Here is a 20,789-nt window from a genome sequence, read left to right on the forward strand (position 1 = left end):
CCCAAGATGTTTCTTTTCCCAGGAGGTTGGGCCAAATGCCATCATACGTGGCAGGAGAAAGGAGACTCCCAGGCATGAGGTTAGGGGCCAACGCATGGTACAGAGTAAGGGCTTTCAGGGAACCCAGAGTCCCTGGGAGAAGCCAGAGAAGGCTGCATAGTGGAGGAGGCCTTGCGGGATCCTGGAGCCTGGGTGGGTATGGGGTGCTCAGAAAGGCCTGGGAGGGCATGCTTGGCGCAAACGGGAAAAAAAAAAAAAAAAAAAAAAGACACAACTGTTACACAATCAAGGTAAACGTGTGATAAGGAACCTGGAATGGCGTTGGCTAAGAGCTTTCCTGTCCTGCGGGGCTGTCTCTGTGCATTAGTCATTGCTTTCAGGAAGAATAGGATTCTGCTCCTCCCATACCTTCTCAATTTATTTATCACTTGGGCAATCTGCCAAGCTGCTTCTGTACCTTATCTCCCTGTGTGACCTTTATAATCATTAACTTCCTTTCTCTAGAGACACAGAGAAATGATCTCAAACGTCCTCTCCAGCTCTGACACTCCTTGAAAAACATGTCCTGAAGCAAAGGCAACAGTTTTCAGTGTCTCAGAATACACGACGTGGCCACACGGGGTCGGTTTCCTTGCTTGTCTGTGTCCCTCCCTCCAGGTGCCTTCCTCCCAGCCGTGGGCCACTCGCACGGGGACTGCCATTAGACACATCTGGGAAGTATCAATTAAACACTGCAGGCCACCCAGAGGACCAATCCCGTCTTCCCAGGGGCGGCACACACGTGCTCCCTGGGCCTGAGGAAGGTCTTAGCCTTTCGGACACTCTCCTTTAAAACCAGCGGAGGGGACGGTAGCTGACGCAGGTGACTGAAGAGCGGACATCACTGCTGCTCCCAGTGTGGGGTCAGCAGGGGGTTCTGGACTCAGCATGGGAGCTCTCCCTCTTGCCCTTCCCTGGAGCTTTTTGGAGGCTCCTTCGAGAACCACCCTTAGAGATAACCTTAGTGGGGGCAGAGTGGGTGAGGACGAGGGTCCCTTGGTGCCTACACTCCAAGGCTCAACAGGAATGGCTCAGACCGCTCGTACCTTGCCTCCCGTGGCTCTCCATCCTGCGCAGGTGGGGAACTCGGCCAGTTAGGTTCTAATCGGGTCTCCATTCTTGCCTTGCTCTTGCTACACCAAACAGCCAAATGCTCCTCTGTCCAAATTGATTGCCTTTTCTACATCTGTGCTGTCCTTGGGGCCAAGAGTGACCTCTCTCTTACTTTTCACATCTGCCTGCCCCCTCCTGCCCCTGCCCCCTACCTACCGACCTTCGATGAAAATGCCTACTGCTCCTGGATGCTCCCACAACACCTGTGGTCTCCAGTCTCGTGGATAATGCCCCCTAAGATGTCCACGCTCCTAACCCTGGGGCCTGGGAATACGCTGTCTTACACGGCAAAAGGAACTTTGCGGATGTGGTTAAGTTAAGGATCTTGAGATGAGGAAGAGTGTCCGGGGTCATCAGGTGGGAGCAATGGTGTAAATACAAGTGTCTTTATGAACGGGAGGCAGAGGGAGAAAAAAACAGGAGGAGAGTGAGACATGAATTATCAGAGTGTGTTAGTGGAGTAATACACAGTGAAGACGGGGGAAGGAGCCATAGACCGAGGGACGCAGGTGGTCACCGGGAGCTGAAAAGACGAGGCACAGATTCTCCCTGCGGGGCCCCCAGAAGGAGCCAGCCCTGCCGACCTCTCGATCTTATTACGGTGATATTGATCTTGGGCTTCTGAACCCCAGAGCTAACAGAATAGATTGTGCTGTTTTAAGCCAATAAGTTTGTGTTGACTTTTCACAGCAGCGACAGGAAATGCATACAGCACTTGTGTGTGACCCTCACCGAGAGCACAGACTGCCACGGGTCCCGTCCACGTGCTGGCTCCTTCCTGCTGGACCAGGAGCTCCAACGGGCTCGTCTGGCTTTGTCCTCTCACGCTGAGAGAGGCCTGGCTTCCGTGAGTATTTCTCAGACAAATAAATAATAGATGGTATTCCTAACAGTTTCAGTAACTGGTACTTCCAGGAGATTTTCACATGCATTTTTAGTTCACTGGTCTCTTGTGACAGGACAGGGGAGGTTTTGTTTCATGAACTCTATTTTATAGATGAGGAAACTGAGGCTCAGAGAGTCGAAGAAAAAGCTTACTGTGGTGGTGTGTATTGTTCTTTCCAGAACATTCCATACCTATCGCTCCGATGAGGCACATGAGGAAGAGGAGCCCGATGCAGAAGAAGATATCCGTGTTCATGCGGCGCTCGATCTTGCTGCGTTTGTACCGCGGGCCGCTGTTGTTCAGCATGGCTTTCGTCTCGTGGCCTTCAAGCAAAAATGAGGTTGTCAGTCTCCTGGTCCCCGTCTGCCTCTGGCCCCAGTCACAGCCTGGGCTCTTCTCACAGGAGCCCACTGCCCCAGGGAGGCTGCCCTTCCCACCCTGCATCTGCCCTGCCTCAGGCAGGCTGCTGAGAACCGCTGCAGTGGCTGCACATCACTAAGCACCCTGATATGCCAGGCCCTGGTGGGCACTGGCAGATCTGCCACGCTCGGGCTGTGCCCTGCCCAGATCTAGGGGTACCCCTCATTTTGCAGTTGTCACAGATTTGTAAGTTAACGGTGGCCCATTTCTGGCGAATGACAGTAGGCTGTTTTGAGGAAGGGGCTTAAGCTATTTTGAGGAAAGGCTATCTTTTTCTAACTTGCACAAAGGCCCTATTAGGGGCTAGTGGGGGTATACAGTGCTAAGACAGATGACTCACCTTCTGGTGAAAATACACAAGGAAATAAATAAATAACTGCAGTTAGTAATATGTCCCATGAAATAAACAGTCAACAAAGGGCTAATAAATGAGATGGTTTCAGAGAGCATGATCATGGAAGGCCTCTCAGAAGAGGCAACATTTGAAAAAGACTTGAAGGGAGAGAGAAGAGTTTTGAGAAGAGGATGGGGAACAGTAGGTGCCAAGGCCCTGGGGCAGGACACTGCTTGGGGCTAGCCGTTCTCATATTTGTCTCTTTGTCTAAGGTATGGGTATGCCTTGGGCAAGAGTGGTAGGGCCCGAGGCCTCCACCCCGACATTACCTCTGTGCAGCCACACTCCTGCCACCTTGGAGTTCTGCACGCATAAAGTTGTGTTCAAAGAAAGGACAACAAAATTGGGAAACTATCAATCTCATCCAATCACCTCTTTTTCTAGTTGGAGAAAAGTACAAGGGATTTGCCTAAAATGAAAGAGTAAATTAGCACCAGAGCCACATGGAGCACCGCGGATTCTGATTCCCAGCCTAACTTACCTCCCACCAGCACACGGCTGAGAGCTGAACCAAGACTCTGTCTTCAGACGGAGCCTGTGCTTGGGAACTGCTAAGTTTTAACTACCACGCTGCCCTCCTCAGCAGTCAAGTGACAAACCACCAATTACATCTTTTCTGTGCAAAATTAAAGGACACTAATATATCAGCTCCAGTGCTGAATGGGTTTAATGCTGTTCAGCTAGTTGTCCTGTGGATTTAAAGTGCAACAAGATGGTAGGAGTGAGCAAACTCTAGGCTTGTTGAATCGGACTGCAGTCGCTGCCGCTGCGACGGGCATTCCACAGCACGGCCGACTGTGCTGATGACCATCCTGCCTGCCTCAGGGTCACCCACACAAGGAGGCCTGGGACCACCCTCTTCAGACACCTGCTCCTCCTCACCTTCGAGATCCCTCTGTCCTTTCAGCCAAAGTTGGCCTCCAGGGGGAGGCAGTGTGGTGCAGCAGTTAGAACATGGGCTCTAGAGTCAGAGCTAGACTCTGCAGATACTTGACCTTGGATTACATGGAATTAATCTTGTTAGATAAGTAACCTTGAGTAACTTGACCCCTCGGCACCTCACTTCCTCGTTTGCACAATGGGAGGTGATGGTTGTGTGTGTCTGGGGTTGGGGGGGGAGTGGGTGAATGCACACAGAGCACCCAAAGGCATTGCTTGCACACAGCAGGGTGCACACCTCTGCACTGGGTCTCTTCCCTGGAAAGCTCAGCTTGGCTTTTTTGGGCCTTTGACACCGCGCTGCTCCGATTTTGTCCATCCATACTACCCAGAGAGAGACTCTAGACCTGTCGTTCTCAACCAGGGGGACTGAACTCTTCAGAAGACATTTGGCGATGCCTTGAGAAATTTTGGTTGTCACATCTTGAGAAGGTGGTGCCAATGGCATCTAGTGGGTAGAGGCCAGGGACGCTGCTCAACATCCTACAGGGCAGCCCCCACCACAGAGAACGATCTGGGCCTACACGTCAACTGTGCCAAGGCCGAGCACCCCTGCTCTGGGTAACAGCACTGGAAATGATTAGCACCCCTTTTGTTCACACTTTTGAGAGCTTAGTGTGTGCCAACCCTTTGTGTTAACCCCTTTCACAGACCGTCTCGTGGGAACCTATGACCCTACAAGGTAGGAACTCTCAGTCCCCCTGTGTTGAAAGCTCAGACAACCAGCACAGGAACGCGCAGCCGGTGAGTGGACTTCGCCCCAGGCAGCCTGATGCCCCACAGTGAACTCTCTTCAAATCTGTCCCCTCACACGCCACTCCCACGGCCCACGCAGCGTTTCTTCTTTGTCTCTGACCACTCGGAGGCCAACTGCACACCTATCTGGGATTTCTCGGTGGGACAGAGGTTATCTTTAGTGGGTCTGCTGGATGGCACTGAACTCCATTACTGAAGACCTCTACAAATAGTCACCTGAACTGGCAAATACAACCTCCCTTCCCCCAAATGAGGGAAAACTAGCTAGACTGTGACATTACTTGTTGACATGCCTATTTTTTCTCTGACAGTCCCCCAAAGTGATTCTTAGGTAGATTGATGCTTAAAATGCTCTTCTATGTCCATCAAAAATGGGGTTCTACTCAGACAAAAAAAAAAGAAATCAAACAACACAACAAACAAACAAAATGTTACAAGGTGTCCCAGTGAGTGGAAGACCCAGGGAAATGTATTATGGCGTCTTCCAGAGAAAGTAGACTCCTCGGGGAGACTGCTTCCCCTACAGAGGAAGGAGCCTGCAGTTGTTAACGTAACGACAGACGTTTACTGAGAGCCCACGGAGCGCCAGGCTCTGCGTTCCAGGGATACAGCAGTCTTAAGAGTGCCCTTTAAGACTTTAGATTTCATAGAAAGAAATGTTGCTCTCTTTTTTTTTTTTTTAAGAAGGCAAAATTGCAGTGGCAAGGAGAGACAGACCACCATAACTCAAGCCACAAAATGAATAAAGATAATGATAAAACTTAACTGCAAAAACAACACAGTGACAGCCAACCGCGCCTTGGCGTGCTGGATGCAGGGCGTTTCCTGTGCTGGATCACTGGATCCTCACGAGTACTTGATGAGGCAGACACAGATATTTCCCCCATTGTATAGATGAGGAAACTGAGGCACAAAAGGTGAAGTTATTCAGTTCGGTGAGGTTATTCCTCAGGCTCAATAAAGTATACTTCACTTTGCCTGTTAGTGTTGCAAAACCATTTGAGGTGAATGATCGGGAATCTCTCTCCCTGTCTTGTTCAGCTGAGTGACAGTCACTTGGACCCTAATTATGTCTCTGCTGAGCTGAATGAGCAGCTGTGATTCTAGCCTCAGTTTGCTTAGCTGAGAAATGGAACGTTTCTGTGACTCTGCCCCTTGGAATTGATGGGAGTTCCCTCTGATTAGGAGGTGGATTTGGAGGAGGGGATGGAGGAGAAAAGATAAAGGGACAAAAGAAACTGTCACCTGCATAGATGACGATGCCAGCAGCCACCTCGGTGTTTCTGATGGTGCAGCCTCGAAGCAGAAGACTCTCACTGCCAAAGCCGGTCCTGGTCTGGTCCGGATGCTCCCTGGGGATGAGGAAAGACAGGGGGCAGTTTGGTGGCCTCTCCCTGTCACTGGGAACAGTGGAACTTCGATGGCATCCCAGAATGAGAAGTGGTGAGTAAACACTACTCCTGCCCTTCCTCTTTTCCAGAAGATGATATTAACTCGAAATCTAATCTCCTTGTTCAAGTGGAAGCCCTGGTTGCTCCTGGGAGGCTGGACCATTAGAAGGGAATTATCCACCTCTAAGGAAGTCCTCACTTCCCCACCTGAAAAGCAGTACTCTGAAAAAGCCTGAAAACGGTTTGTGGGGGAACTGGCTTCTGGCCCTACCAGGACTGAGTTGCGTACCCTTCAGGCTGTGTTCACCTGCCTGCTGTCCCCTAGCGGCTGGGACCGGAACTGCATGGGCTGACCCTCCCAAGTCCATGGCAGACACCAGGTGGTCCCGCCTCTTGTGGGGGAGCTGGGTAAGGAAGGGCTGATGGTGGGCTCCTCCCCATCCAGTTCCTTCTCTCACTGGCCCAGCTCCCGAACTATCCTCCTCTGGCTCCATCATAGGAAGTGGACTGTGGCCCTCAGTGCAATATATGGGGAGGCGGCTTCTTAAAGCGCGATAGCGTTTTTTCCTTGCTCTGGCCTCAGGGAGCTTTGCACTTTTCACCCCACACTAGAAAATCCTGAGTCCAGGCAACACCAGTGATTACCTGGCGTCTGGCCCTTAATCCACCTGGATGGCTTTCCTTTGGGATTTTTAGGAAGTTTAAACATAACTTCCCCACAACATTGGGGAGAACAAAAATAATGATCTGAACTTGCAGGGCTTTTCCTCCTTCCAGCTCTCCCATAGCTCAGTTCCCAGGCCTGGTATATATGTGTTTTTCATGTATCAACTCAATCATCATGACAGCCTGCTAAGATAGGTCATGTGATCATACCCACGTTAGAGACAGGGAAACTGGGGCAAGTTCATAGACCTACTAAGAGGCAGATCAGAGATTCAAACCCAGTAACTCAGTATGCCTTTCAATACTAATTATTCCTCACTGTGTTTATAAACTACGTTTTCTCATGTTGTTTGACTCTTCAAGGCTCTGGGAAGTAAGCAGGGTGATTACCCTTTCTTGTGAAAAAGGCAAAGCTCAGAGAGGGTGACAGTTTTCTGAAGACATACACCTAGTGAGACATCCCAGGACTTGGGCGCCCAGGGCCCACGTGGCCCCGACCCTCATGCGGTTTCACTGCCCGAGGGTTTCCAAAGCGGTGCCCCACTAACTTACACTGAATCAGAGTCACTTCCATCTGCGGTTCTTCTGCATTTAACAGGGACATGCCTCCGTTTGCTGCTAGTGTATCGCTGACTTTTTTCTGGCACTTATGTGTCTAACTTTGCCACAAAGGGTGGCTTGGGCAAGTGATTGTCTGTAGGTAGAGCAGCCTCTCTCCACCCTGACGCTGCTGACACCTCAGGTGCGGTCACTCTTTGTTGTGGGACCGTCCTGTGCCTTCCAGGTTGTCCAGTAGCATCTCTGTCCTCTCTCCACCACATGCCAGCAGCCCCCTCCCACGTGTGACAACCACAAATGTCTCCGGACATTGTAAAGATTCTCTTGGGGTGGAGGAGGGGCTGCATATTGCTCCTTTTTGAGAACCACGGCTCTTTAGGGATCTTTTTGTTTAAAAGTTGCATTTTGCAATCGGACACCCCTAACCCTCGAACAGAGCATTAAAAGGGATCAAGGACCACAGTGGAGAATTCTCCATCATTCCATAGTTGGCTACTGGGCTGACCAACTGGACTTTCAGGGCTCACCCATGAGGCCTGGGCAGGTGGGGGAAGGCATCTCTAGTGTCAGCAACCAAGAAGAGGGAGTGCTGGGGGTTAGGTGGGAAGGTTCTGTCTGAAATGGGGCAATAGAACCCAGATGGAAAGCTCAGAGAGGCTGGCTGCTGGCCCAAGCTGTTTGGGGCAGAACAGAAACCCAGCGATGAGGCTGTTCTGGAAGAGGAAGGAGAGCGACTCCAGGAGCAGGTGACTTGGGATGAACCCAATTCACAAACCTCGGGTGTAAGGGATGGACTCCTTGCTGGGGGCAGGTGGCAAGCTCTGCCTTGCCAGATCCCCACCATGAATCCTCCTCTCCCCCAGGAGTTCATGCCCTTCTCTGTCCCCATCTGCTCGCTCTGTGGTTTCAAAAGGTCAGTGGTGTTTAAAAGCTGCTCTTCCTCTTGTGTTGCTCTGACCCCTGTCCCCTCTCACGTTGCTCATGACACCCCATATGGCCTGAGGAAATGTGGATGGAGGGGCAGCACTGGCTTTCCCACTCCAGGATGGTGGAGAGGTTGCCACAGCAGGGCTCAGCTCTGTTCTGCATGGCCAACCGTGGGGAACACACTTGGGGGGTGGGGGGGCTGGTGCTGGTGGTGTGAGAAGACCCAGATGTAAATCCTGGCTTGGCTTTGTCTTATACCTGCTGTGCACCTTCAGGTGAATCCTGAAAAGTCTTAGATCATCAGCTTCCCTATCTGAAAAATGAAATCATTTTTCCCTGGGTCATTGTGCAGATTGAATGTGATGATGTTCTGTAAAACTACTCTAAAAACTGTTAAAGCTCTGTATAAGGGCATTTATTCATATCTGTTACCATTTCCCCCCCTCAGTAATACCAATAGTCTGATGGGAGAGCAGAATTTCAGTAAAATTCTCAGGCTGAACCAAAGTTGAGGAACAAGAATAACAGTAATTGTATCAGCAGCAGCCACCATTAACTGAATATTCACTCTGTGCCCGTGGCTGTGTTAAGGGCTTTTCCTAGGGTAAATAACTTTATTCTTTGAAAAGAAAAATCCTGTGATGTAGGTATTATAATCTTTATTTTACAGATCTGAAAACTAAGGCCCAGAGAGGTTAATTAATTTACTCAGGGTCACACAGCTTCATTAGTGATAGAATCTGATTTCAAACCTCCATCTGTCAAACTCCCAAGTCCTTGTTCTTACCTACAAGGCAGTACAGGATCTTTCAGAAAACCAGTCTCAGTTAAACCTAATTTGCCTCCCTTGAATCAGAGTGTAGTCTTGATTCTGATGCTATTTCACCAGAGTTCTAAGAAACAACATTACAAAATCTAATCCTCCAAGATAATTAACTGTCACTCTAGCAAAAAGAAACAGAATCACAAAAGTTTCACAACTTAGGCTTCTCAAGCCCTTCTTTGTGATAAAGAAATACATTTCCCCAGGACCTGAATGCTTATCTGTTTGGCCATTTTGAGAGAAAAGAAACAATGTTCTCTAGCTGCAGAGGAGATATTTAGTAACAGCTCATCAGCATGAGATACTTACATATAACCTTTGAATTTGCCCAGGTGGTTGTTGGGTTTCTCACACACGACGGTGCTGTGGAAACGTTCTGGTTCGAACTGTACCCCCTGTGTGAGAGAGGACGTCATGAGGTTATTATTGTTATTATTTTTGACACCAGGAGGTTATTAAGAGGGATCTAGTTTTAATAGGATCATCAGGGAGCTAATTATGATGAGAACCATTGCAAATAAGGTAATCCCTGATTTGCTGTGCTGTGATAGTTGTAAAGTATTAGAAGAAAAAGTTAAATCCTCATTAAGGAGGAGAAAATAGATGCAAACAAAATTTGGATGTGCAGTGGAGAAAAGTTGGATGAGGGCATTTCTCTGTCCTGTGCCGGGTAGGGCGTGGAGCAGCATCTCTGACCTCTGCCTGCTGGATGCCAGCAGCACCCTCCCTAGTCGTGACCAGCAAAAATGCCTGGGGTCAAGTCGCTAGACCAGCACTGTGTGACAGACCTCCCCACAACGATGGGGGTGCTCTAAGTCTGCACTGCCCATGTGGAGCCCACCAATTGCAGGTGGCTGCTGAAACGTGGTAGTATGACTAAGGAATTGATTTTTAGATGTTATTAGTTTTAATTAAAATTAAGTAGCTACATGTGGCTAGTGGCTTCCACACTGGGAAGCATAGAAATAGATGATTGAAAAAACGAGGTTATATATCATGCCATTTAGAGACAGCTACACGTAATAGTCTTGTTTATATAATATTCCCAGGGTTTAGACACACACACACACACACACACACACACACATATTCATGGGCATACATATGCAGTGATGCATTTTGAGACGGAGATTTGGTGTTCATATACTTGAACACATTTTACATCTTATTAAAATTTTCCACATCCTTCTTAGTACCTGCATAGAAACCTATTGTCTGAATGCCACCGTATTTCCCTTAATCATTTCACTATTGAACATTGACATCGTTTCAGTTTCTTTTGCTGTTATAAAAATTCTGGGAAAATAGTTGCTAGTAAAACAAAATAAGTATTTATTTTGTATTCTCATTTCTGCCAGACTCTGTGATGAGAACTTTACACATATTATTTTCAAGCTCCCAATTATCCTATGAAGTGGGAATTTTAATTATCCCCTCTTCGGAGTTGGAAGGACTGTAGCTCAGGAGGGTGAGGTTGGCTGCCCAAGGTCACCCTGGTTTCGGGACTGGAATGCAAGTCACCCTGCAGACAGTCTGGTGTCACTTCACAGTACACTGTCCCCGGTGAATATTCTTGGAGCAAAGTACTTTAAACACTTCCTTGGTTCTTTCTCCACTTCTCTTCTTTCACTGGGTAATTTACTTGTATAATCTTTTATAGTCCAATGGAGGCAGAGGATACAACTGGGGGCAGGGAAATCTTGCTTTTTTAATTATATCGCAAACTGACTATGACTGCATTCAACTTCTGAGCCTCAGTTTCCTCTTCTGTAGAATGGGACTAGCACCGCCTCCCCTGTCCATTGGGTGTGCCCCCGGAACACAGAATCCTTGTTGGGAGGTTGTGAAAGGGGCACAGTGCTAGGCAAATAAAAGGAAGGAGTGCTAGAGGCGGGGCTGGAGGTGGTTTCCTGCCTAGAGCTTTTAGCATGGGGAGTGAATTTACAGCTGGAAGCTCCAAGGTACAGCTGCTCAAAGGGGCGAATTGATTAGAAGAAATGATAGCGTTTTCTGGCTTCGTGCAAATATACCATCCATTGGATCTGCAGGGACACCAGCATAAATAAACTCTCCAGTCTCTTGAAATAAATTACCCATCCAAGAGTTTCTAAAAATATGGCCCTCTTCTCTCCAGGTATCGATTCTTTCAGGGACAAACACTTGCCAGTTCTGAGATGATGACAAATCACACTGTAATTTGTCAGCGCCTTTCATGCCCCTGATTAAGCCATGTGCTTCCCTCCCAATCCACACCATCAGCCCATTGCTGGCTTCCTAAATCCAAACTCATTTCAGAGCAGAGTGGCCGCGGGGTCTGAGAGCTAATGATCCTGCTGCTGTGAGTCCCTGTAGTCGGTTTAATGGGACCTGATGGACCCCCTGCAATGCCCACGTTTTCCTGTCTCGCCCTTCCAAGGGGCTTCCCAGTGACCCTGTTCCGAAGTGCTTTGCTTATCTTCTGGGCTCTGGCTCGGGTCCTCTGTCTCTCCTCGTGGAGAAGTGACCTGGCCCTTTCTAGCTACCTGTCTCCTGGGCACCTTCTTGCCCTCCTGAACACGGGATATGGGAAGGGGCATGTGGACCCTGCTGTGGCCAAAGATATTCCCTCAGGCTCTGCTTGGATGGATTTGCTGAGGCTCACTCCCGGGAGCTGAGAGAAGAGACCAAGGATGGGAAGGCTTTGCCATGTCCCCCTCCCCCAAGTCTGCCAGGTCCTTAATTTAATCAGGAGTTCTGATTCCCTTCTGATTCACTCCTTCAAGCCCACCTAACCAGCTCTTCTTTCTACACAGCCTCTTATCTAAGGCACTGTCGGTGATGGAAGCCCCACTAACAGCAAAACGGCCTGGGAGCCATCAGTCAGAGTCTAGGCAAAGACAAACCCTTTGCGGAAAGGAGAGTGTGTGTCTCTGCACTCTTCAGGCCAAGCCCACCGACTGTGAGCACTTACTATATGCCAGGCACCTGTCCTCAAGTTCTCGCAGTAACCTTAGGAGGTTTTGACGGACGAGCAAAGGGAGGTTGCACTAAAGCCATTGTTTTACGGTTGGTAAGTAACGGAGCCAGGGTTGAGATTCATATAATTGGAATCCAAAACCAAGCATGATTATCATCACTGCCATCACCATCGTCACCATCATCATATTTATTCTTCCTCCTTCTCCTCTGTTATTAGGATTATCATTGCTATAGCCTCCATCGAATGCTTATTTTGTGCCAAGAAACAACTAAGTATTTTGTACATGCTACTTCCTTTAATTCCCCAACCAGGGTCTGACTAGTCTTCCAATCATTCATTCATTCACGCATTCAAACATTTCTGAATCCCCATGATCCCTGAACCACGGGGAAGGGAGAATCAGAGAGGAGAGGTAGATAATGGACAGAAATCAATTACTGCAGCCATAAAACAACTCAAAGTTCCCAGTTTAGCTCATGTGTATCAACAGCGTTATCTAGAAGAACACAGGGAATTCAACTAAGGGTTGGTGCGTGAACTACTCTCCAGGTTAAGGTACTCCTCACCGACCTATCGCCCAGATATAGCAAACTGCATCCTCCCAGGCCCACTGGGAAAGCCAAGGTGAAGCAAACAGCTTGAAGTATATTCCAGTAACTGGAATGGGCCATTTTGCTTGCACTGGCCTCAACTTTTACTTTTCTAGGCTTACTTTCCACTATTCTTCCCAGCTGAATTTCAAGTTGGTCTGTACACAGGATTACAGAAATGCATGAAAGTACGAATGATCTTCCGAAATTCTTTGGAGTGGATGATTGTTTTCTGGAGGCTCACCATCCATTCTACTCCTTTTCCATGAACAACCGTTTCATTTCCTCTTGGGAAACTACCTCCCTTCCCTGGCACATAATTTCAGTGGGAACATAGGTCAAGACGCCCCGCCCCCTAGACTCTGCCACGGTGGGACTTTGACTTGAGTGGAGTGACTCAAGGAAGGAAAGACAAATGAGCACATTAAGTAGTTGCCGCCACCAATCTCTCCCACCGTGCTGTTTCCTGGTTCTAGTTTCTGTGAGCTGTGTCGTGTGCTTCTTTCTTCCACGCCACCTCCCACCACGTTTTGGCAATGATTCTGTTTGGCTTAAGTTAGATCATTTCTGTTGCAGACAAAGAATCCCAGTCAACACAGTGGCCCACTCAGTTGCAGGGGCATATCTGGGCCTTTCAAAAGTAACGATGTTTATTAATTTGGTAAAATTACAGTCCTGAAATAAATGCTGCCTCTTATTTATTCGATCTTATTTGATCTTCCCAAGTCTCCTGTGACAGGTTCAGGACAGGTTATTCCATTGTCTTGGAGAGGACACCGAACGCTGATTACACTAAGGGACTTACGCGAGGTCACAGAACTCATGAGCACGCAGGTTTGTCTGATTCTAAAATGCGCACTGTTCTTTGCTTGATGTAACCATTTAATCCTCTGGGCCTTTGTCATTATTTCCTGGCAAGTTTTCCACATTGGCAAGTCTCTTAAACTTTCACAAGCTCAACAGTTACACCTCTTAAGGACACATCTGTCCACAACAGACCATTACAATCTCTCCTTCCTTTGAGCCTAGACCATTCTTACATATCTATACCACTCACTTTGAACTTTTCTTACACTTTCAAGTGTCAAGTCCCAAGCTGTTTCTATAAGCCAATTGGTAGCTTAAGCACTGCAACGGGTCCGCAAATTCCCACATGCACCAAAATGTCACGCACAGACGGTAAAAATAAGTCTCACATAATCATGGTTTTCCAAATTTTTACACAGGTATTCTTAAAATGAATTATGAATTCATTTCACAAAATGACCAGATTCACAGTAACTTTTTATATTATTTTCCTAAATGATGGACTCTGAATGGGCAACTACTTTCAGGGAGGAGAGCTTGGAAATGAGGTGGCTTAAGGTTATGAAAAATTTTTGATAGTCACGAGGGTCTTTATAGTTTATAAAATGGACCCATAGTCCTAAAGTCTTAGAGGATAGGAAGCATATCTTAGACCAGTTTGAAAGCCCTCCTTGGCCGTTAGGAAATATTTAAGAAAGATGTAAATTGAAAAAAGAGAAATCAGCTAAACTCTTCCCTTAAACACAGAGTGCATTTATTTACAGAGTTTTTACTGTGACCCTGGGGCACTTGTGGAAAAGGAGAGTTGAACCAGGGGTCACCACGCATCTGTGTAGCTCTGAGAGTCTGTTTCCCACACAGCCCTCAGGCGAGATGACCAGAAGAAACACCCCCTCCCTACCATCCCCACCCTACACAGGGGTTGGGATGGCAATGCAGCCTCGGAGACTCATTTGTAGAGGGTTCCCATGGACTCTGCAGGGACTAGGAGTGACAGGGTACACAGTCTCCACCAGCCCTGGCAGCTGTGCAGGAGGGACAATGCAATATGCAAAAACACTATTTAAAGTTTTGCCCTCCCTCCTTTCCTTCCTCCCTCTCTTCCTTCCTCCCCCCCTTCCTTCCTCCGTCTCTCTCTCCCTCCGCCTCTCTCCCTCCCTCTCCACCTCTTTCTCTCTCTCTCTCTCCATACTGGCTTGGATAAATTGAAGAAGCAAATGTTCTTCACGCCCCAGCTGCTGAGCCAGGTTTCCTTGCTGGCATACCAATGAACCCATTGATGCCTGAGAATCCTATCTGAAAACTAATGACAGTCCCCGGCACTTGGTTACCTTCCTGCTGCCCGGTCGGGCAGGAGTTCTTTCCAAGATCAGCCACCATGGGGCGACTTGCTGTCATGGCCCCTCTAATGTGGACGAGGAAATTGCCCGCGTGTTCTGTTCGATCACGCCTTGCCTCTGCCCGTGGGAGTGATTCCCGCCAAAGCACCCGGATGGGTCTGGAGGGCTAAGGGAGGAAGACTCTATCTTACAGTCTGGTCCCCCTCCTCAAGTAGACAAACATTGCCTAAATTCAATCTTGCAATCCTTTTTTATAAGTTGACATAAAATTGTGTTAGTGTTAGGTGTCAACATAAGGCTACTGAGGTTTTGGCAAAAGAACTCAGGAATCAATTTGAAGACGCTCCCACTGGCTACAGATGATAAAGATAATAACTGCACTGATCTGACACCCACCAAATATGCTTAAATGCAAAAGTTCATATGGAAAAAAAAAAGAAGAAGAACTCATTGGCCACCTTTGGAGGATGCTAGGGAGTCAACTCATGAAACGCTGACATAAACAAGCAAAATGCAAATCTATCCAGAATCTGACTTAGGCACTAGATCTAACTACCGATGTTAGGAATACTTCATACCAGGAAACGTGCTATATGGCAATGCAATCAGCAAAACTGAGACTATAGGAGCTTGTACAGGACAAACAGCCTGGTTTATTTGGCAACAAAAACTAAACATACAAGAAAATAAAAAAGAAAGCAGGGTAGTCGGCCTATAGAATAAAAGAGGTTTAGGAAGCTAATCTCAATATTTGGCCTTCTTTCAATCCTGACTCAGACAAACTGAAAATATGGAACACTGACTGGCAAGTTGATATCAAGGAATTATTGTCAATATTTTAGTTATGACAGTAAAGAACTGGCATGGTTGAAAAATCCCATCCTTAAGAGACAGAGATTAAAATAATTATGGGTGAAATGTGTGACATGAAAGATTTGCTTCAAAATAATTTGCAGAGAAAATGGGGGGATATAGATAAAACAGGATTGATCGTGAATTGATTATTAAAATGAGGTGGTGGTACATAGAAATTTATCATAGTGTTCTCTCTACTTTTGTATGTACTTGCAAATTTTCCATAATAAAAAGGAGATAAAGGAAAGAAGAAAGGAAGGAAGGAAGGAAGGGAGGGAGGAAGGAAAGAAGGAAGAGAGGAAAGAAAGGAGGAAGAAAGGAAAGAAGGAAGGAAGAAGGAAAACTGCCTGATTTTAAAGCTGAGGTCAGTCACTTGCTAGTGGGGTTGCTTAACTGCTCTCGCCTTTTGTGACATGGGGTGACCAAATGCTTATGTCACAGGGTTAGTTATGAGGAGTAGAAAGAGACAGTAAGTGTCTAACACGTAGAAGAACTGTCTGTGCCTGTTTCATGCGCTCTTCAAGTTACCTATGGATATTACTTATTATTATATGTTATTATGCAGACCCTATGTTAACAGAGCCCTAGGCAATATGATCTTGGCTCAACATTTAAGCAGTGGTCAACGGGGAGAAAGAATAAATATTAATCTTAATGGAAATTTTGGACCTCCTGTTAGGGGCAGGCCTCATTACTGAATCCACCAGGAAAGAGGATTTTTCTCTGATCCTCAGGGCAGGCAAGGTTGAGAAGACACGCTGCTTGCTACCTTTTGCTTTACTCGAGGCGTGGCACTGCTGACCTGGGATGGTGATACATGACTCCCCGTCCCTCCTCAATATGTCAGCAAAGTGCACCTCTGCCTGAATACAGGGTGGGCAAAAGTAGGTTTACAGTTGTTCACCTGGAAGGTAATGCGATGATTACTGACACAAGAATGAACTGTGTTTTGTGTACACACAACTGTAAGCCTCCTTTTGCCCCACCTGGGTGTTCGAGTCGGCACGCGCTTTCAGGGCAGCTCCAATGGCTGCTCACCGTTGAGCAAATGGCTGAAAAACACCAGCCATCAGTGGAATGCAAGCTCGTTAGTTAAAAGGGAGAGCCAACCGAGAATCTTTAACCTGGGCAATGAACAGGTAAGCACAATGATTACAATAATCGAAACCCGAGGGCAGGGCTTCCCAACTTTAATGTGAACACACACCCCAGAGGGGTCTTGTTAAACTGCAGATTCTGGTTCTGTCTGGGGCGGGGTATGAGTGTCCAAACCCACGCCTCACTTGGTGTAGCAAGTTCTGGGTTGGCACCGGGAAATCATCGGACACAGGCTTCAGTACAACCTAGGCTTTGGGGATTTGAATGACAGGTAACAGTTGTTAAGAGAAAAACCAGAAGTCCAAGTGGCATCGCTTGTGCTAAAGCCCGTGATGCCAAACCTAGATTTACTACCTGACCTAAGTGCCATGTCAACCTCTCCCACTAATGCAACCTTAATCAATGAGTCTAAAATTTTCTGGTCACCATCAATGAAGTAACCTGTCATGCTGGGCTCTTGCCACCCCCTCCCCCACTTCCCCTCCCAGCCCCATAAAAAGAAGAGTCAGTCCGCACCATAAAAAGCCTCATCATTCCTTTTCCACTAACAGATGTCATAGTCTAAAAATAATCCTTTCCTTTCTTTTGTCAACAGCTTACTTGCCTACCCTTCTCATAAAATCTTTCCATTTTTGCAACTCCCCAGAGAAGCCTCCTAGTTGCTAGACGGGACGCTGCCTGATTCATGAATCACTTACTCAAGCTGGTTACATCTTCACATCTACTCAGCTGAATGTTGCTCTTTAACACCAGGAATGTGTTTGATGTGAAATACTAATTGGAAGAATTAATTTCCGATTCTTTGGCTTGGTAACTGCTCCATTTCCCAAAATGAATGGCACACACTCATTTTCAGATGTTAAATGCCAAGTGGCCATCTTGAAAATCCTTTTGAAGAAGAGTTTTCAGGTAGCAGAATGCCACTGAAGAGAAACTGTACAATTTAATTCTCTAAGGACATCCTCTAAGCATAATCCCAATTTACAATTCCTTCTCTTTCTGCCCTTTTTCCCCAGCAATGGGATATAGGAATACATATTCCACGGACAAGTCAATACTTTTGTGAATTCAAAGATGGCTCATCACCATAAAAATTCCAACTGAAAAAAAAAAAAACCTGGCTTGGTCCAAGTTGAATTCTGAGAAAAGGATTTTGAAATGAACTCTTTGGCAACCTTGAGAATGATGCTCTGCCCTAGAAGGAAGAGTCTGTTGAGAAGCCCTTTCATATTTTAGAATTTCATTTGCATCTCGAGAGGAAAGAAAAGAGTGAACTGCCTAAGCTATGAGGATTGTCAACTTCTCCACCACTCTGCCCGTTGCGATCTGGGGGTTCTACAGTCCAGTGTAACATTTCCCCCCAATTTCCTCAGAATGCCCAAAATTACTGCGCTGAAAAAGGGTTCTGAGGTTAAAGAAGTTTGGAAAGCTCGGAGTTAGAGAGTTTAACTGGCTTCTTGACTCCAGACCTTCTTGGAGACCATAGTGTGTTAATATGTATTGGAAAGGCCAAGGAGAGTCTGCAGGACCCAGGCTTTGACCAGGAACCTCGTTTTTCAAGAGCTATCGCTTGAGCTAAGGGTTTGGCAGACTCCGCCTTCATACACTGGCCTAGGGGAGCTGGAACAAAGTTTGTCTGACCTCGATTTGACAGAATATGGCTGCCTCCCATCATCTGTGACAGGGGTGAACATGGCTGTGGGGGTATGTGCGGGGTGGGAGGTTTCCAGAAATCCCTGTGGTTAGTAACAACCCTTTCAGCAAGGTAAAATCTCACAGGCAGTAGGGATTTAGAGGAAAAACAAGCTCACAAAAGTCATCAACACTTCTTATTTAAGACATCAGATTTCTAAACAATCTGTATTTGTAGGTGTTCAAATCTGAGGCGATGGTGAAATTTGCCTTTTCCGTGCCTCAGCATTTTCACTTGTAACATGGGGCTAGTCATGCCTACCTGCCACGGTGGATGCAAGGACTAGAAGAGACAATGCAGGTAAGAAGCACAAAGGTGGTGGTTTTGTTCTCACTGCTCTTTAGGGTTTCGGGGCGGTGGGGGGGGGGGAGTACTTGAGTACAAAGGCACCTTCCCTTTGTTGTACAGCTTTTCAAGGAGGTGGTGGTAGGTTCATGTCAAGACAATCTGGGGAAACACTTAAAAAATATGCATATCCAGACCCGGGCAAATAAAATAAATAACTGTAATGTAATTGGGGGCAAATTGTTAAACTGTGATCTCACCTTTTCTGCAGTAGTCCTGGAATAAAAGGTTTCTGGGGTTAAGTGTTTAGAAAGGCTACACTGGCAGCTGCCCCCTCACTTCCTCGGGGCTTATTGAGCTACCTGAGAAGTCCCACAGGGCACAGCACTCGCGAACTTGTAACCTATTGCCTTCTGACCTTATCTGACTCTGCAACATATATTTTTCTTGCTACTGTCATTAGCATTTTTGTTCAACACGTTGGAGAAATACTGTAGTAGAGAGTCAGCCAGAAGAGAATTCTATCCAGACTCAGAAATCTTTTTGCACTAAAGACATAAGGGGGAAGCCAGGTAGCAAAGAGCAGCAAACTCCTCTCCCCAGGGAGCTGAGTCTGCCTTTATTCTTCCCGCTACTTACTACTGAGTATGTGGAAAGAATATTGAAAATGATAGACGTGTACTTTCAAATCAGCATCTCTGGATAATCTCAGCGTAACAAAGGGCCAGGGAGACGAGCTACTGACAACATTAAGAGCTGAGATTCCGGACGAACATGGCTTTGAATCCTGGTTCCGACACTTCCAGGCTCTGTGACCTTGGGCAAGTAACCTTCTGTGCCTCAGTTTCCTTATGTGTACAGCGGGGACAATAACAGCAACCGTCTCATTGGGTTTTTATGAGGATAAATAAGGTAGCCATGCAAAGCCTTTAGTAAGGGCTTGACAAAAGCATATTATTATTACTGTTATTATCTAGAAATGGAAAAGATACACTTGGGAAAAGTAAGAGGGGGGGAGAATCAAGAATCAGAGGAGAGAACTCTGAAAAATTTCAAGCTCGAATAAATCTTCCACTCTTCACAAATGAATTTACCGTTTTTTGTAAGTCATTACGCCAAGAACCCTGAGAGGATTCGGGGTTAGAGTTTGAGCGATGTTATTAAATTGGCTGGTCTCTAGCACTGCAGCGTCACTGACCCCTTCATCTGGCTCTTCACTCCAGTCAAATCCCAAACTATCCCACTAATTAATACACAAGGAACAGCTTGGGAGCTGCTGCCAAAGACAGGGAAAAAACAAACAGAACAACTGACTGTTGCTACTCAACAACGCCGAAATGACCGCCCGAGAAAATAGAAAGGACTTAGAACTGTGATGAGGATGTTGGGGTGAGGAGGCTGATAGGAGATTTATAAGCAAATACAAGTTTCACTGTTCTCAGAACTTAAACAAAATGAAATAGAATAGAAATTCTCAGAATGCTTTGCATGTAGTTTAAGTAAGGCTGCAGTTTTACACACCCACACACCTGTTCACACGTGTGTGTGTGTGCATGGCGTATTTCTTATTGTGAAGTCTGAGAGCCCCGGCTCTCAGGGATGGCCCAGTGCCCTGCGCCCAGAAGCAGGTCATCACTGCATGTCTGGAATGACTTGTGAACTTACCCAGACCCAGCCCTGCCTTTTTGTGAACACTGGGGAGCACTTGGTCCAAGTGGTGAGGACGAGCAAAGGAGAGAAAACTCAGACACAAGCCGCAGGGCAGTGGCTGGCTCAGGTAGGTCCTGGAGACCACGAGGAATGACCACACCCAGCAGGATGACGGCCTTGTGGCCATGGCGGGTTCCGTTCCCAGTGCAGTAGGCAGCTGGGGCAGCAGGCACAGACCCTCTACTGTGTGTCTGCTACGCACCAGACCCCGCAGTTTCTTCCTTCCTTTCCTCATCTCATTTGAACCTTGCAGCAAAACTATGGGATGGCTATTATCATTCCCACGGTTAGGACGCGAGAACAGACGTTCAGCAGACTGGATTAATCACACAAAAAGGGATTTCGTGAGAACTGTTTATGCAGTACTTTGAGAGAGGTGGAGTGAAGTAGGACAAATGGTCTCCTCGCGAGAAGTTTCAATAGAGACAACTGAACTCACGAGAGTCACTTCCTCTCTTTCTCCTGCATCCCCTGACCTGTCTGATTCCTCCCCAGCCAAAGACCGGCAGAGTGAAGAAAATGGATGAAGCTTATTCTTTC

At 47.0% G+C, this 20,789-nt stretch overlaps 1 protein-coding gene across 5 annotated transcripts in view; it reads right to left on the reverse strand.

The window, feature by feature from the left end:
* The window catches only part of ATP10B (ATPase phospholipid transporting 10B (putative)), a 229,509-nt gene that overhangs the window by 46,568 nt on the left and 162,152 nt on the right, over window positions 1–20,789 (reverse strand). For all 5 annotated transcript variants that reach the window (XM_045184997.2, XM_045184995.2, XM_053926349.1 and 2 more), the window contains 3 exons: window positions 9,222–9,307; window positions 5,793–5,899; window positions 2,230–2,361 (listed from right to left, as the gene is read on the reverse strand). In XM_045184997.2, coding sequence (XP_045040932.2) covers window positions 2,230–2,361; window positions 5,793–5,899; window positions 9,222–9,307 — 325 coding nt within the window. The remainder of the gene's footprint in view (window positions 1–2,229; window positions 2,362–5,792; window positions 5,900–9,221; window positions 9,308–20,789) is intronic.

Source organism: Desmodus rotundus, chromosome 6 (genome assembly GCF_022682495.2).
Source record: "Desmodus rotundus isolate HL8 chromosome 6, HLdesRot8A.1, whole genome shotgun sequence".
NCBI classification, from domain to species: Eukaryota; Metazoa; Chordata; class Mammalia; order Chiroptera; family Phyllostomidae; genus Desmodus; species Desmodus rotundus.